The following is a 16,261-nucleotide window of genomic DNA, read 5'->3' on the forward strand; positions in this document are numbered from 1 at the left end:
CCTATTTGCTTGCAATAGACATCTTAGATGGCCATCTGAAAGCATATTAACCGCACTTAACGCAATTAGGCCTCGATAAACGAAGAAACTAAAGGAGAATAGAAAATATCTCCAAGTTATACGAGTCACTCAGAAGCTATACTGATCAACTCCATAAATTAAGAAATAGGAAAAAGTGATGAAGTTATTTCTCATCGTTCGAAATAAAAATAATTTTAAATATAGGTAGTGGGACAAATAGGTGAACTTCAATTATACGAACCGCTTGTTCTGCGATGACATCAAATGAGCGAATTTCTGCCGTACGAAAACAATATGAAGATTGATCGCGTTGCAACGTGGCCATTATACGGAACCATCAAAGACTCTCGAAAACGAATCATTTGTTTGACGAACCTGAAGAGACAATTTCTGAGCATCGTTGTGGCAACGGTCGAGCAGCATAGAGGAGTTCGTACGTCGACCGGAGCTCGGTGACCTTAATAACCTCGTTGCCTGTTCCCGACGATCAATTAATTACCGCCTAATTGGCGTTAAAGCGCCGGTATCGTCGCGATAAACCTGTAACGCTGTAAGCGACCGGCGACGTCGTCCCCCATCGCCGTTAACGAAAACCATCAGCGTCCAGTTCTCTCATTCGCTGTGAAACGAAATAACGTAGTATATCTTCAAAGAATCAATAGCGCAAAGATAAAAAAAGGAATATTCGAATTTTCTAGAAAAATCCTCCATCGAGAACAAATTTTCTAAGAGAAATCATAAAGAGAATGCTGTTGATCGCGATTGGCTAACAGCGTGACATCCTAACTACTCCGCTACTCTCGCTTTCTGATCATGGAGACATCACTTTTGCTCGGACCAAAATCTGTGACTTAATCAAGCAGGAATGCTCATTCATATTTTCATGACAACTAAAAGAAGTAAGAATTTTTTTTCTTTTGGGTATTTTATATATTTTAGCATGCTGTGTGCATTCTATGGGTAATTGCATCTTTAAATTTTCCATAAGCGCATAAAAATCAGCATTGAACCGATCATCGATAAGGACAATTTCCACCACCAAAGGGACAAATATTTTATTAGAAGATAGCAAAGTGACAATTTATGGGGACGAAGGAACCACTGTAACTTCCCTTCGAGTTAACGACGATCCGATTCTGCCCCCGAAAAGAGAGGCGGTTCTCCCTTTCGTGTTCCCGCGGGCAACGCGGCGCGCAGCCACGCGGTCTCATTGCCAAATATGGCTGGCCGCGGTATTCTTAGCACTGCTCGAGCCCGAACGACACTCGCCGGAGCCGGCCGAGCGGACTGCTTCGTTCCTCTCCGCGAACACGGAGACGACACGACCGCCTCGGGTGAGAACCGATGCGATAGAATTCCAAGACGAAGCATAAACGAGTCGAATAGAGCCACGAGGAGGGAAGATACGGAGGCAAGTAGGACGATAAGGAGCATCGTGGCTGAACGAAAAACGCGAAATAAACGATCGCATACTGGAGTAACTCAGGAGAGATGACAGTTATCCGACTGCAACTGGGGATTGGAAGGATAACAGGTTGGATAAGAGAGGTTTATGCACCACGTTGGCTATCGATCATTTCTGAAACGATTATAGCGCCCGATGCACGGAGAAACCGAATTCTGAACGTGTTTTCATATTCCATTGCGATATCTAATTCTCGTTGAGATCGACTGAAATCGAGATACGAAGATGAAGACCACAGTTACAAGAAGAATAAGGAGGAAACAAAGTACATTTTTCACGTAATTTCACGTTATATAGAAAATCAACAGCATACGATAGTATTCGAGCTCTGACACAAATAGTCTTCAAGAAAAGCGCTTGCTAGGTTAAGGAACGATTTCCCGTGTGCACTTCGAACTTGGTATTCGAGCAAATAAACTCGTGAATCGGTCAATTTCATCGGAATCGTTCCAGAGAAGGACGAGAGAAAGGAGTTGAGTGTGACGATGGAAAAGGGCCAATATTTTCTTTTCCAACCGCCCCGCGATAAATCAATATTTTAATCGAGTACCCCGGGAAGCCACTTCCCGTTTGTGTTTTCTATCGTCCGACTTTTCCGCCAGGAAAACGGAGCTACGAAATTCTTCGAGCGCAAAATGCGATATTTCGTACAAACGACTGCCTATCAACGTTATTTTGGCAGTGGAAGATTAAGAAGAAAGAAAATTCATGCTTGTGAAACGATACGCAATCCGACTCGACAAACATCTAATTCAGATACGTCGAGCAATATTTAATAACGCTCGGACATAGACGAGCTGCTGAAGAGACGCCAGGAATCGTTGTTATTTTCGGATCTGTATGCTGTGTTGCAGCGTCCACTTGCAAGTGGATTCACCGAATTGCACTGTTTCCTTCGCGTCCAAGAAAATTGTCGATCGATCTCTGGATCGTCGGATACTCGCCACGAGATCCGGATACGAACACGTTTAGGTTCGTTCGTTCAACAGCCGGTGACCACCTAGCTAAAGTTCAAAGGATACCTTTCGTCGTCTACAGGGTTGGCGCGCCCACCTTCCGATTTCTGGGTCAGGTCAGAAGGGTGTGGTGAATGCTTCGAGTGCTGATCACTCGATGATTTATCGAAACGAGGCTGCAATTTCATTAGACACCGTAGACCTTCGCCGGTGATCACCGGTTACGCGACTTTCCGTGGGAAGGTGCGGCTTTTTCCCTCCAAGGCTACGTCAACCTTTGTGTACAATTTCCTGAACCGTTTTCGTCCATCGATCCTCGCAGAAACTTTGAAATATCTTCCAACGAAATACCATTGATAGGAACATAGCTTTTCGAATGATTTAGTAAAGAAGACATGACATATTAAATTTTGAATTTCACGAGAAACAAATACATTTATCGTTTATTAAAATAAAATATCGCATATACGTTGATATCTTCGGCTCTTAAATACTTTTTATTTTAAACATCACCTACAACATGACAAATCGCAGTTGTTCATTAAAACGTTACGACTTTGACTTTTCGTTCCCCTCGATTCCTACGCGCCTTCCTTCGGTAATACGGCCGGCATTTCTAACTCTTCGCACGTCCTTGTCGCTCTTACACGCGTCATAACTCGCGCGTTCTCGTGAATGAATTTCTATAACTCTATCGAATATGTGTCCAGCGTCGCAAAACCGAACGTCCCGCGAATGCAAAACGCTCGAAAGTAACCTAGTCGAACTTCGTCAATCTGGGTCATACGTTTTCCAAAATTCATCCGTACTTTTCATCATCTTAAAAATCTCTTGATCGTTCGAGCGTTACAGGATCGTGAGTAAAAAGAGCTCCGGATTGTTTTGTCTTTTGACGAAGATTAAAGAACAAAATGGACAAACCCAGGGAAGAGTGAACACAAGGGTGAAGAAGCAAACGAACTTGCGCGAAAATAAACGAAGGAAAGAACCGGTGACCGTACAGCAGAGAGAACGAGGAAGCGAAATAAGCGTAGGTCGATAGAAGTGCTATGATAGGAGCAAGGTGTAAGGTAGCAGGTTGTCAGGGCAAGGGAAAGAGAGAAGGAAAAGAGGAAAGAAAATTGGAGGAAGCGAGAAGACCGGGCCACATAAACGGCAGTGAGAGTGAATGGATCGATGAGACCGTCTCGACGCAGCGGGCGCCATCGCCAAAACATCGTCGGGCCAAAATGTCAGCGTTCATCGATCTTTGGGATTAGCTGGTCCGTAATTTGCCAAATTGCAGTGTCATTGAGCGATCCATGAGCTTCCTTAAATCGTTAAAAGCGAAGCTTCGCGTTCTTTGATGTTTACGCAAGAAACATTTAAACTTGCGTCAAGCATTGCATCGAGTTGGAGAAATTTTTCGACTCTCAAACTCTAATTTCTTAGAAGAATCTATTTATCCGGAAGGAAACAAGATAGGAACAGATTCAAAGGTGTATACACGAGAGAGATAGAAATTTTCTAACAGTACGATCGAACGTGTTGCGTCACCGATATAGAAACGGGTACATATTTCGTTGCACGTCCGTCATGCATTGGAGCGAAGACCTTAGAAGACGGTGTACTGTCAGCTGCCGCGATTATGAGCTATGCTTACTGCCAATTTATCTTGTGCCGTGATCACAATGCTATGCTTGCATACTCGAGGTCGTTGACCTAGCCGAGATACGATATTTCCATATGGTTTTTCATCGTTTCCATGCGTATTCGGCAATGCAAGATCAAACCACGTTCAATGTAACATCACGCTTATAGACGAATATCTACGACCGTATTACTCGTCCTAATTGCCATTGATTATTCAATGCTCGTTCTATAGAATTATTTATGGCCCCGATAATTCGATTTGCTACATCAACTAATACCTTCTACGTGAATAAATTTGCAAACACTATCGATCATCCGTAAAAGTAGATTGTCTCGACGGAAGCTAAACGAGATCAGCCTTTGTCTTTACACTATAATGCCATTGTATCATGTTATAATACCTCTTTGTGCCTCATGTAGTCGCAAAGTGCCACGGGAAACGCATTACCAACGTATAATAGAATCCCTCGAATGCTGGCTCTGCGTTTTCCGCAATTAACTAAACCATTAAAAAAAAGTATCTAACGAGAGGCCAATGCACAAAGTGGCTACCACAGAGAGATTTCAAAGCAAGAAAATCACCAGTCGAGGAATGGTTCTTGACGATTAGAGACGAGTTTCTTGTCGGTAAGCTCGATTAAACCACTTTGTGTGACGACGACACAGTGGAGCCGTACACGCATGCAAAATAGCGCGAATCGTCGGACCTCTTTGATCTAGAAAGTCCATGGGAACTCGACCAGAACCGTTCACTTTCGCGATTTCTACGCCACAGAATCTCTCTTTCTCTCTCTATCTCTCTACCCTTCTACGTACTCATGTGCAACTGAAAAATCACGGGGTGACACAAAAGTTATTCGGACCATGTGTACTACCATTACCTCCTACAGAAGTCTCCTATAGTTTCTAATAAACCTATTTTTTTTAAATTACTAATCCTTTCACATTGTAACAAGATCGCGAGAAATTCAGAATGAATTTAAAAAATGACTATTTCTCCGATATCTTGACGTCATACGCAGAAAATATGTACACGTAATACTATCCACGACGGCTTAAGCTATGTTGTAAAAGGGTCAAAAGCGGGTAGTAAAAGAATAAAGAACTCGGAGAATAGTTACGTATATCTTTAACGCCAAGACTTCTCGCATTTCTGCTATCAGATAAAGAAACTACTTTTAACTTCTTATGGAAAATAATAGTAATAACCGTGACACGTATGACATTTGACATTTCAGGTCATATAGATGCGAGAATAATAGCAAGGTAAAACAAAGAATTACTCCACTTTATTTTTGTAAGAGGTTGCTGTCAATGAATCAAACAAGACACACCTGATATTGAAATAACAAGACAAGACAAGAAGACAAGTCTTCACGATGACTCGAGGCGCAAAGATAACATTGTCCGACTAATTCCTCCTCGTTGGTCCGATGACATAATCGACCACTGTGTGCAATAGTGTGCATGCAAATCGTGGCAGTTTCTCGACGTTCGCGCATGCCACTGCCCACGGAAGCGCATAATTAATGCAACGCGACTATTGCAAAATCAAGGAAAGAGGGTTAGCATCGAAGACGAGTAATTCGACGGGGAATGAACGCGCGTGATGTAACCGCCTGAAATGACCATAATCCCGTATTCGTCTTCCTTCGGCCGATTGCAAAAGAAACGCTCGATTCAGCCTGTGTACAATTATTTCTTCACCACAGAATCGTTCAAAAACTTCGGGAAGTAAATAGCCGACGAATAAAACAACAAGTCTGGATTGAAAGGGATGTTTTCGTCGAAAGGTACGTATAGGAAGCTGGGAACATTGAGACAGCCGAACAATGGTAACGAGGACGTTGGCTGCTATTCAAAAGACTCGTTTCTTCGCCGATCAGCTGATTGACGAGAAACTGGGACCTCTACGTTTAATTGCCAAAACTATACTAATCTTAATTATTACCAATTTGTTTATCGATTAGTTAAATGTTACATCTGATCTTGATAGATTGTTGTCCGATTATTCTTCATCAACAGTTTCTCTCGACGTTATTCTCTTTCTCTCGTCTCTTCCACAGTTTGTAAAAGTTCTATATTTTGTAAAAGGTATAGAAACTTCACTGAATGTCTGTTTAACTAATATTTCCATTGTTTGCGGTATCTTTGAAAAGATCGCGAATATCTTTCGAAAATATAAAATAGCTTATCTTTAGAGATCGTGAAAGGCTGACGAATCTTCTTGGTGGATAAACTGTTTATGGCAACATCCTATGCAAATTTCTCTGTGAAAGCAGATCACGCGAGCAAGATTTCGTGATGAGACATCATCCATGGGTACCATTCGAAATTAATAGTCAGTTTGGCGCGTATCTGACCTAAAAATTAGCGTGAATTTCGCGAAAGCGGCTTACACGTTCCAACCAGGCGTGCTCGCTCGTCGCTCTTGAGTAGCTCGCTCAGCGTTTTCGCGACTTGAGTGGCCACACGAGCCTTTCAGACACGAACTTTCAGAGAGCAGACGAGGAGCGGGGTTGAGTTGGGAAAAGGGAAAAAAATAGATTCCATACGAAAAGAATCAGTGGGAAAAAGTCGCTCGTAAGAGGGATTCCTTAACCACCCTTGATTTCCATCCACTTCTGGCTAATTGACTCGACTCCAGACCGCTTTCAGCCTCGAATTACTTCGAGCATAAAGGAAACGAGCTTTCCAAATTTCTCAGACGCTCTTCAGTCATATTTCTTTTCTTTTTTTGCTTGTCGATAGACGGATCAAACTCGAGGACAAAATCGGAAATTAAATTGTTTTCTCGTTTAATCTCCACCAAAAGAAAAAAACAAGGGAAAACCGATCGAGAAATGAAAAGGAATTTTTCAATGGTAGAAGCCAAGTATTTACGTGGTGATTTTATCAAGACTGAACAGAAAGCTTCGACTATAGGCGCACAGGATAGCCGGAGCGTTGTGCATGAACGCTTCAGCAACGAAGAATTCGCGAATCTGGGACAGTTTGATCGATAATGGCGTAAACCTGGCCGCGGCAATTCCAGGAATGGCAGCCTAATTGGATCCTCCTTAAATAAGTATTTCAATCTACCCGCAGCCCGCCGTTCTCTCAAGGCACGTCGCTCTTTTCGAGACGAACAGCCGTGCGAACGTTTTTTCGAATCCTTTCGAAAGGTGAAACTTCTTAAATCTACCAATTAAGCAATATAAACTAATTAAAAACAACGTTTTAAACTATATTACAATCCATTTATAAGTTAATTAAAGAAACTTTTGAATATTCGTGGGTCGATCAGCCATAGAAACAAGAAGAGGATCACATGGAAACAAAAATTCGAGGATTTTCAAGAGACGAAGACAAACTTCGTACAAAAGGGTGGAAAGTGAAGGGTGAAGTGAAGATGTAAGTAGGTGAATATTAAAACTATTTAAAACAGAACAGAAAAATGACTAGTATCCCTTTGAAAAGTGTCATAGGGTTTGTTTGTCCGGGTTCTATTTGGATTTCGCGAGCCACTCGTTCAAGGTCACACGTCGTCCGCAGCATTCATAGTGATGCACTAGCGTGCATTCTGCACCGACGAGAATCGATAAACCACGGCAAAGGGATTAAAACCTTCGCTATGTATCTCAGAACCAACAAATTTTCAACCTCGCAACTTTTATATCGTTTTTATCGTGTTTTTTATCTAAACGTTTTCCAATGTCAAAACTAACCAACGTATCCATTTGAGATTAATGTCTGCTCGTTTGCTATTCAATCGTTTAATTTCTGTCGAGAGAATTTCGTCAGGTTTTTAAACATATTAATGGAGAATTTTACATGCAACTTCACGTCCCGTTCCAAACTATAAAAAGTTCCCAACTTTCTCCCTTTTTCTCCCCTTTCCAGTGACGTGCAACTACGCAACGTGGTTAAGCTACAAGAGCATGTAATTTACAGAAATAATTACCGTATCCCTCGAGGAAAGAGATAACTCAACCCCTGAATGATTCTCTCCTATCAATTTATACGGTAAAGAATCCTCTCGCGGTTATTTGCGCTGTAAAGTTGCTTTGAACTTGTTAATCCCCCATTAAGAGAATTAATGTAACTTAAAAATGCTAGAATTAAAAGAACGATTTCTTTTTTGGCTAAATTTCGTTTCAAAGTGCCAATAATTTTTTATTCATCCTTGTAATCTATATTTGAATACTACTCAAGTAGAACAAAAAAAATACAATTTTTGAACTGAGAGAGCGGCCAGTCTGAAAATTATTTCTGTTTCAGAAGTTATATTGAACTCAGTGCAAAATGTTACTTTCACAAAACAGCGTTCAGTTCGCGGACAAAGGAAGCTAAGTTTGAGTTGTAGTTTTGAGTTAATTTACAGGTAAGTTAAGTTAAAGTTTCAATTAGATTATCAAATTTCCCAAATCTGGATTACAGTTTTGCGTTAAATCTCAATTAAGTTAGGTTAAAACATTCAGTTAGGTTAGAGAATAGTTTAAACACAAAATTGTTAATTTTAGACACATCTAGTCGATTAGGTACTATCATTAATAAAGATGTAGGAATCGATTTAAATTTTTTAATGACCAAAAATAAAGATAAATCTTTTCTCCAAACTTATAAAGGGGGAAATGACCTTGAATGATTCAGAGATTTACACGGAGCTATTGAATAAGCACTAAGCAGTAGCTCCAGCGATCACGTGACGAACATTGCTCCGCGGCACGTGCACGTAACAACAAATCGGAAGAAGCAATGTTACGTCACCGATACACAATCGCATCAGGTACGCAATCGCGAAATTGGTTTTGAGTAGCAAGAAGACACCGCTCAAGTGGAGTTAGGTTACGAGAGAACGAAGAAGCCCTACGAACGAAAATTGTTCAATGTTCATTACATGCGCGAGTATCGGCCGAATTACAGACAATCCAGACTGCAACGATTAGAATCGCGCAAATAAGCTTCACAGATAAATCTGAAACGATCTAATTTTAGAACACAGTTTAACAACTCGCCGGAATGCTAATCCACGCTGTCAAATACACGGATGGAATTATAAAATTATCCGCGTGATCACCGTCATTCGATATCGTTTTCTTCTATTCTTCTTTTTCCTTTCCTTCTTTATGGCGAGCGAAACGAAAACTTCGTTTTCAACCGTGCTACAGAAACTACATACTACGAATTTTAACGACACCGTAAAAAGCGTTTATTTTAGGAATGCGATGTGAGGAACAAGTTAGCACCAGAGATGAGTGTATGATAATGTTGCTCGATGGAATATTAACATGGTTCAATCGACTGTCTGGTTGATTGCGTCGTAAAATCTCATAATACCGAAGCTTAATTTATAATATACCAGATGATAGCTAATTATAAATATGCGACGATTTTATAAATGGCACTAGTCGCTAATGCTAATTTCTATGAACTTTTTTTGGATATGTATGTTAGGTAAAAGGATACGCATATACGTATACGATCAACAAGAAAATGTAAAGATGAAGTAAACTGTACATACTTATGCCATAATGAATGGTGTGTCGCAATATTTTCTAAACATCGAGTGTCATATAAATATTGGAAAACCATTCATAAAATAATTTTGAATTTCTGAATCACAATACGTGTTCGTAAATATGCTGGTACACGCACGTACGCACGCTCCGATCCAGAGCACGATACCAATCAATAACATGCACGAATTAATCGTAAAACAAGGGATGAAATTGACAGGTGACATACCGTGGTTGTTTCTTCAGAGGAATTGACACTTTCTCGTAACAGTTTTCTTCAAATTCAGTCGGTCGTAATTGCAACACAAATGGGTGCACAAAATTTACCACTCGCATCACGCACGAATATCGTTTTTCCTCGGCATGTCTGCGACAAGTGTCTTCAACTTTATGCGGTGAATTGTAAAACGTGAAAATTAAGAACAGCGAAAACACCGCGAACCGGCTTACACAACCAACAACCGCACCTCTGAAGCTTGCAACAGCAAACTGGCCTGTCTCGTGCAGCAAACTTTCATGTTAGGGCGCAGCACGCGCTCCGATTGGTAGAGAGCTGGGCGGCTAAACCAATCGCGATCGATCGTTCACCGAACGTTGAACCCCTCCACCCCACTTATACATATCATAACACATATCTATTTGGCAGCACATTCGAAACAGACAGCTAGAATACCATGTGTGAACACTATAGATTCTGAACACGTGATTGATAGTAAACGTTAAATTCGATTAATTAAACGTCTCTTTTCAGTCTTAATAAGTGCATGCACGACTATAACTGATATAGAACTGAGAAGACACGGTACTACGATTAAGCGTATTGTAAGCGCATGCGTCCACGTGGGTCACCATGGTTACGGTGAGTCTGAGAGAAAACGCGCGCATTCTTTTTTTATTACATTTAGTTATAAATTTCACGAAATAAATGTTAAATTTTATCATAAATATAGGTTTGCCACAGAGTGTCAAGTACGAAGTACAATTACGTGGTAGATACACGTATCATTCGTAGTTGTGATGTTCGTATTGTATACACTGGGTTATTGACCCGTCATTTTGAATTTTGAGAAATTTAAGTAGAATCTTGCACTTACTTGACAAATGATGAACTCGAAATAGGAAAAGTATTTCTGACAATGAAATACGTTGTCACGATCGTTGAATCGATGAAAGTATTTCACGCAGCCACTGTCAACAATGAATTTTTCGTAAAAACCAAATTTTTTTCTACGGTAGCAGCTCCTCCACAAACAGCCCGATAATAGAATTTCGCCGTAGTAATTTTGAAAGTTATAAACGGTATCTTCCGATTCGTATGGATGGACAACATCGATTAAACTTGGGATTATCTTGCTCAAAACTGACATGATACAAACAATAACGACTTGTGATCACTGCTTTATTTTCACCCATTTTATTAACGTGCATCTATGATATCGTTACGAAATATTTCATCAATGGGTGAAAAAATTCTTCGGAGAACGAAAATCAATTATAAATTTTGAGTACAAAGCTTTACGCGCTATCGTACAACATAGTATTATCAATCATGTTGCCTGATATGAATTAAAACAATAAATTTATCGATTAATCGTCGTAAAATTTGATATAGTGCTTGCTTCACAACTTACTTATACACAAAATAAAACTGCGACAAAATATATGACACTCGTTTAATTTTTTACAAACGCTTCTTTTAATCTTTGTATATAAAAATGAATATTTCTAATGATATATTTTACACATGTGATAGATATTCATAGGATTGCTAATTCTGGAAAAAATTTACAAAAAGGCAAAAAGCTTAAAGTTTTTAACTCTTTCATTAAAAAGTATACATCAAAATTTATCGATTAATTGCAATATATGTTGTTGCTCTGCTTCTCTCCATTCCGAATCTCCAGCATCGCCAAGATTTCCCGCGTATTCTAAACAAAATAATTAAATTAAAAGCAAATAAAATAGTACTAAAATATTATAATAAAAAACATACCTCGCATGATATGCCTTATAGTTTTTAAAGATGCTCTTCTTTGAGCTAAAATTCGTGTTACACGTTGCTTAACTGCCGGTGGACAACCGGTACACGCCTCTAATAATACATAATCTACTAATTGTAAAATAAACAATCCACCATCTAATCTTCTCAGGTACGATTCTTCTTCATCTTCATCTTCCTATATCATTGAATATATTATCAAATAAAATATCTTCAAAATTTATATCTTTTTACTAACCTTTGTATTTTTTTCAACTTCCTCCACTTTTTCAAGATATTTGAAATGGAGCTCCATCAATCGATCCACTTTCTCGTAATCATTTTCCGTAAATTTACTCAACAATCTTTGACGTTGTTGGCCTTTGCAATTCCTCAGCATACTTGCTATAATTGATACTACATGTTCTACAACAATAATTATTCGTGAAAATATCGTAGACGGACGTAATTAAGGAAAATCTCTCATGGTTTAGTTACCTTCGTGTTCTTCCGCTGTAAGCATTCTCTTCCGATTTTTTGTTGGTGTTTTCATGAATAAAGGAAATATTGTTCTCAATCCAAGAATATCAACAAATTTACTACAATTATCTTTTCCATCTGGGCCGTTCATTGCGTGATCTAATACCTAAATATAACATTGTTGTTTATCAATATTAAGAAACAAATTAAATATAAATTTTAACCTGCTACTTACTTTAAGAGAACCATTCCTAGACATTTTTTTTTCTCGCAACATTAAATTCATAAGTTGCAGTCCTTCTCCCCTTAAAAACCTATCTCTGTTTACAGTTGCCATTAAACTTGAACATAATACATTGAATAAATTTTCCATCATTTCTTGCTCCTCAGCTGTTTGAGGATCGTGTCTTTTGTAATACTAAAATTAATGGAAATTATTTTAAAAGCACATAAAAATGTATGAAAAGTATAAAAATAAGTAAAATATAAAAAAAGAATACAAAAAATATATAGAAAAAGGGAAAATTATAATAATATTACCGCTAATTGTTGTAATAACACATCAATTCCATCAAGTTCACCAAGAAGTAACCTATTCTCTGGTGTGTTTTGCAAAAGAATAGATAAAAGTTCACTAGCATAAAGCTTATTAGCATCAAATGGTGTTTTTGCTTTGATTCTCCTTAGGAGCCATTGCATTAATCCTTGTTTCCCTGCATCTCCACACAGTTCTGGCCTAAACTCTAAAAGATTCTCAAAAATAGCTGAAAAAAATGTACCGTAATATTTATTTTAATTCCAAAGTACAGTACTCACCAACTTACAATAATAATTACCTAAGGTATTATAAACTCCATCACTTTCTTCCTTTACTGATTCATCCAGTCTCTCTAAATTTTGTACAAGAAGAGCACAAACTTGTTGTTCTAATAAAGCATCAATCAATGTATCAGCACCTTCTTGGCTTTCGTGTAAAATATCTACATCTGTTAATTCTTGCAAAAGGTCTACTACACCAACTGCTATATCCGTATTCTCATGAGATAATAATTCAAGCAGTGAAGGTACAGCACCTAATTCCACCATTAAAGGATATAGATCTGGATTTGTTGCAACGACATGAAGTTCTTGGAGAGTTTCATGCAGTTCTACTTCTGATTCCATAAATCTATTAAATTTTAAAATATAATTTCAATCTTATATTTTAAGTTTGATCTTTCATGCATAATGCTAGAAAATGATATACTTTTCTGGTTGATCAGGGAATTTTACTCTCATTTCTTGGTTCCTAAGAGCCCTTTTTTCAAATAGAAGAACCATTCTCTTTAGTGTTGCTTCATCTAATGCTTCTATTTCTGGAGCCTCAGTTTCTACGTATTTTAAAATATCTTGCTTTTCTTTCTCTGTCAGCTGTGGTTCAACAACATCATTTGCAGGTGAAGGTAAAGCAGCTCTGATAGGTGTAGGAGGTTCACTGCTTCTAACTGGAGTCACTTCGATTTCTCTCTGTTGCCTTTGACGCGCATGATATGGAGTTTTAATTACTCTTTTAGGTTTCTTAGCATTTTCCCACTCATCTTCATCATCTTCTTCTCCTGCTACTGGTCGTTTTGGTGTGTTTGGTGGCTATACAAAATGAACACAGAATATCAAATAAAAATAACTTGTATGTACTGTGTGTACTTAGGTTAACATCAAAATTTTAGATAATACAAATTTTCGTATCATAAATAATACTGTTTTACAAACTTACTTTGTACGATAATAATTCACCGATATCCATTTGTAAAAACGATAGATTTCCTTTTAGAAGGTATTACATGCAACAAACACAATTTGGTTATCACTCTCAGCCAATATATATCATGGTCATAAGTAACTCACTGTAAATTAAAAAAAGTTGTGTAAACTCTATTATGCAATAAAAATTACACATCCAATAGATTAATTAATCTTTTAATTATATTTACCAACATAAATTTCATTGACTTACAAAAATGTCTTATATACGATTTAAACCTAAAGATGTCAGTAGTTTCCGTTTCATTCAAGCAGGCAAGAACTGTTTTATTTTTGATTAAAAAAAAGAAAATTTTATAGTTATTTCATGATTTAATAAATAAAAAAATCGCCATGAGCGGGTTTATTTTTTAAAGGTTTTTATTGTATAATCATTTCTTGTGTGGGCATCTATAATGATGATATCTACTATGTCTTTTATTCTCCCTAGTGTCGCGCTGTATAAATCTGCCATAGGATAAAGATAAAGTGCACGAGTCATATGTTACCGTGTAGGTAGATGTGATATGGGAATGGAAAGAGAATGCTGCATAGAGCGCGTGTTTGTGCTTGTCTAATCAGGCAAACACATTGACGCCACTCGTTGACCGGTTTTACATTTCCATATTTACTGTACGGTGTACAAAGTACCAATGTGTATGCTTTTTTAGACAAGGACATAAGGGGCTTCTATGCAGCATTCTCTTTCAATTCATATATTTTTTTTTCAGCTCACTCACGCACTCTATCTTTATATCTCTATTCTATGGAGTCTGTTTCTTTCTTAATGATGTACTTTCTTGTTACTAATTCGATTCTATTTTCTATGTCCATGATATCTGCTTCCGCATTCATCATGTTGATTGGCATTGTTATATTATAGCGCATGGCTATTCTGCATTTTATATTTTTTCTGTTTTTTTGCTTAATGGTTTCCTGTTGGAAAGTATATGTTAATTCCGTATTTTATTACCGATTTTATCAATGATTTGTATAGTATTAGCATGGTTTTCAGGGTCCGCTCCTTTATTTATATGTGCAATGTATCTTAACACTTTGAGTTTTCTCTTTGGCCTGTCTCATATTTGGCCCTCTTCATTTATTTGCTTTTTGAAGTTTGATCTGTTATCTTTATTCTATCTAAAAGTTATTGGAAGTTATCCTCTGATAGATTTTGATAACCACTGTTACAGATATCCCATTTGATGATCTGACAGTGACAGTAGTATTTGTACGTACACGTCATAACTTTCGCACACGGTCCGACACGAGTTGTCGAAATACGAATGGAACTATTTATTATTAAGTATGGAAACTCTATATCATCAAACAAACAAACTGGTCCAAGAAACACAACATCTTTTCTCACAACTTGAGAAAAAAACGCCTAACCTGGATGTACAAGAAATAGAAAACAACATAGAATCAAAAATAAACCTCATCAACAGGTAGTTATTTAAAAAAACTTTTTTTTTATGTAGGTAATTATGCAAAGAAGTCATAGATCTATACAGAATTCATAGATATATTTATTTTACTTGTATGTATACATGTATTTTATAAAAATATTATGAAATAATAATATACAATTTCATGCTCTTACATTTTAGTAATTGCGAGAAATTAGATGTATTATGCCGTAAAGGCCCTATATCTCAAAGACAGAATGCTAAAATGCGCGTGGATCAACTGAAATATGACAGTCGTCATCTCACAGCTGCTTTAAATTCATGGCGCAACAAAATGATTAGAAAGCAAAGAGAAGAAGCTGAAAGGGAAGCATTGCTGTCTAGGACATTTACCACAAATGATCATGTTGATATTATGATAGATCATAATGTACAACACAATCATAGTTTAAGAAATGCAGTTAGTGGTATGGATGATCTCCTTCAAAGTGGTAGCAGTATTTTGGATAGTTTGAGATCTCAAAGAATAACTTTAAAAGGGGCTCATAGGAAATTAATAGACATTGGGAATACATTAGGACTTTCACAAACCACAATGAGACTAATAGAGCAGAGAGCAAGACAGGATGGATTTATCCTAGTTGGTGGAATGTTGTTCACATGCTTTGTTATAGTTTTAGTTATAATTTATCTTACATAGAAAATATTACCTTTTACATTTTAAGTACATAGGATGATGCAATTAACATTATTAATTATTGAAGTATTTTAAACAGCAAATTGTTTTTGGCATTGTATAAAGAATTTTGGTATGTTTTTACTACTATAAGAGATATAGTATAATATATTTGAATTAATAATGTTGAATGCTTCATCCTTCACATATTAAGTTGAATGTTGCATTGTGAACTTGAAATTTGTAATTGTTACTTATTAAATATTAATACACATGTATTTGTATGTGTGTACACAATAAAATAAGAATGACAGAGCTATATGTTAACAATATAAATATGGCAATTTAATTCATTCCGGTATCAATG

General features: G+C 37.4%; 3 protein-coding genes and 1 long non-coding RNA gene across 9 annotated transcripts in view; 2 read left to right on the top strand and 2 right to left on the bottom strand.

Moving 5' to 3' along the window:
• The window catches only part of LOC122572033, a 38,689-nt gene extending 28,619 nt beyond the window's left edge, over nt 1–10,070 (bottom strand). For 2 of the 3 annotated variants that reach the window (XR_006318349.1, XM_043736544.1), the window contains exon 1: nt 9,802–10,069. The gene's annotated coding sequence lies outside the window, so the exon portion shown is untranslated. Of the gene's footprint in view, nt 1–9,801 lie in introns of all 3 variants that reach the window. The other variant, XM_043736546.1, reaches the window with a different exon arrangement.
• On the top strand, nt 1,294–8,114 carry LOC122572038. The gene is made up of 3 exons (XR_006318350.1): nt 1,294–7,238; nt 7,361–7,467; nt 7,534–8,114. It is a non-coding gene; the product is annotated as an uncharacterized LOC122572038 (long non-coding RNA).
• Nucleotides 10,071–10,288: 218 nt separating the features above from the next.
• On the top strand, nt 10,289–16,230 carry LOC122572036 (Golgi SNAP receptor complex member 2). Of its 4 annotated transcripts, none has more exons than XM_043736552.1 (3): nt 10,289–10,431; nt 15,003–15,257; nt 15,420–16,230. In XM_043736552.1, the coding sequence occupies exons 2-3, from the start codon at nt 15,118–15,120 to the stop codon at nt 15,916–15,918; spliced, it is 639 nt and encodes a 212-aa protein (XP_043592487.1). In that variant the 5' UTR covers nt 10,289–10,431; nt 15,003–15,117; the 3' UTR covers nt 15,919–16,230. The 4 variants fall into 4 exon arrangements, with proteins under 4 accessions (XP_043592487.1, XP_043592486.1, XP_043592489.1 ...); XM_043736551.1 differs by lacking the exon at nt 10,289–10,431 and adding an exon at nt 14,068–14,186; XM_043736554.1 differs by lacking the exon at nt 10,289–10,431 and adding an exon at nt 14,635–14,751.
• Nucleotides 11,232–14,087, bottom strand: LOC122572034 (beta-catenin-like protein 1). The gene is made up of 10 exons (XM_043736547.1): nt 14,001–14,087; nt 13,784–13,913; nt 13,277–13,656; nt 12,867–13,198; nt 12,571–12,794; nt 12,266–12,448; nt 12,049–12,196; nt 11,810–11,976; nt 11,566–11,749; nt 11,232–11,500 (listed from the first exon to the last, which is right to left on the bottom strand). The coding sequence occupies exons 2-10, from the start codon at nt 13,811–13,813 to the stop codon at nt 11,412–11,414; spliced, it is 1,737 nt and encodes a 578-aa protein (XP_043592482.1). The 5' UTR covers nt 13,814–13,913; nt 14,001–14,087; the 3' UTR covers nt 11,232–11,411.
• Nucleotides 16,231–16,261: the final 31 nt, after the last annotated feature.

This window comes from Bombus pyrosoma, linkage group LG10 (assembly GCF_014825855.1).
Source record: "Bombus pyrosoma isolate SC7728 linkage group LG10, ASM1482585v1, whole genome shotgun sequence".
Classification (NCBI taxonomy): Eukaryota; Metazoa; Arthropoda; class Insecta; order Hymenoptera; family Apidae; genus Bombus; species Bombus pyrosoma.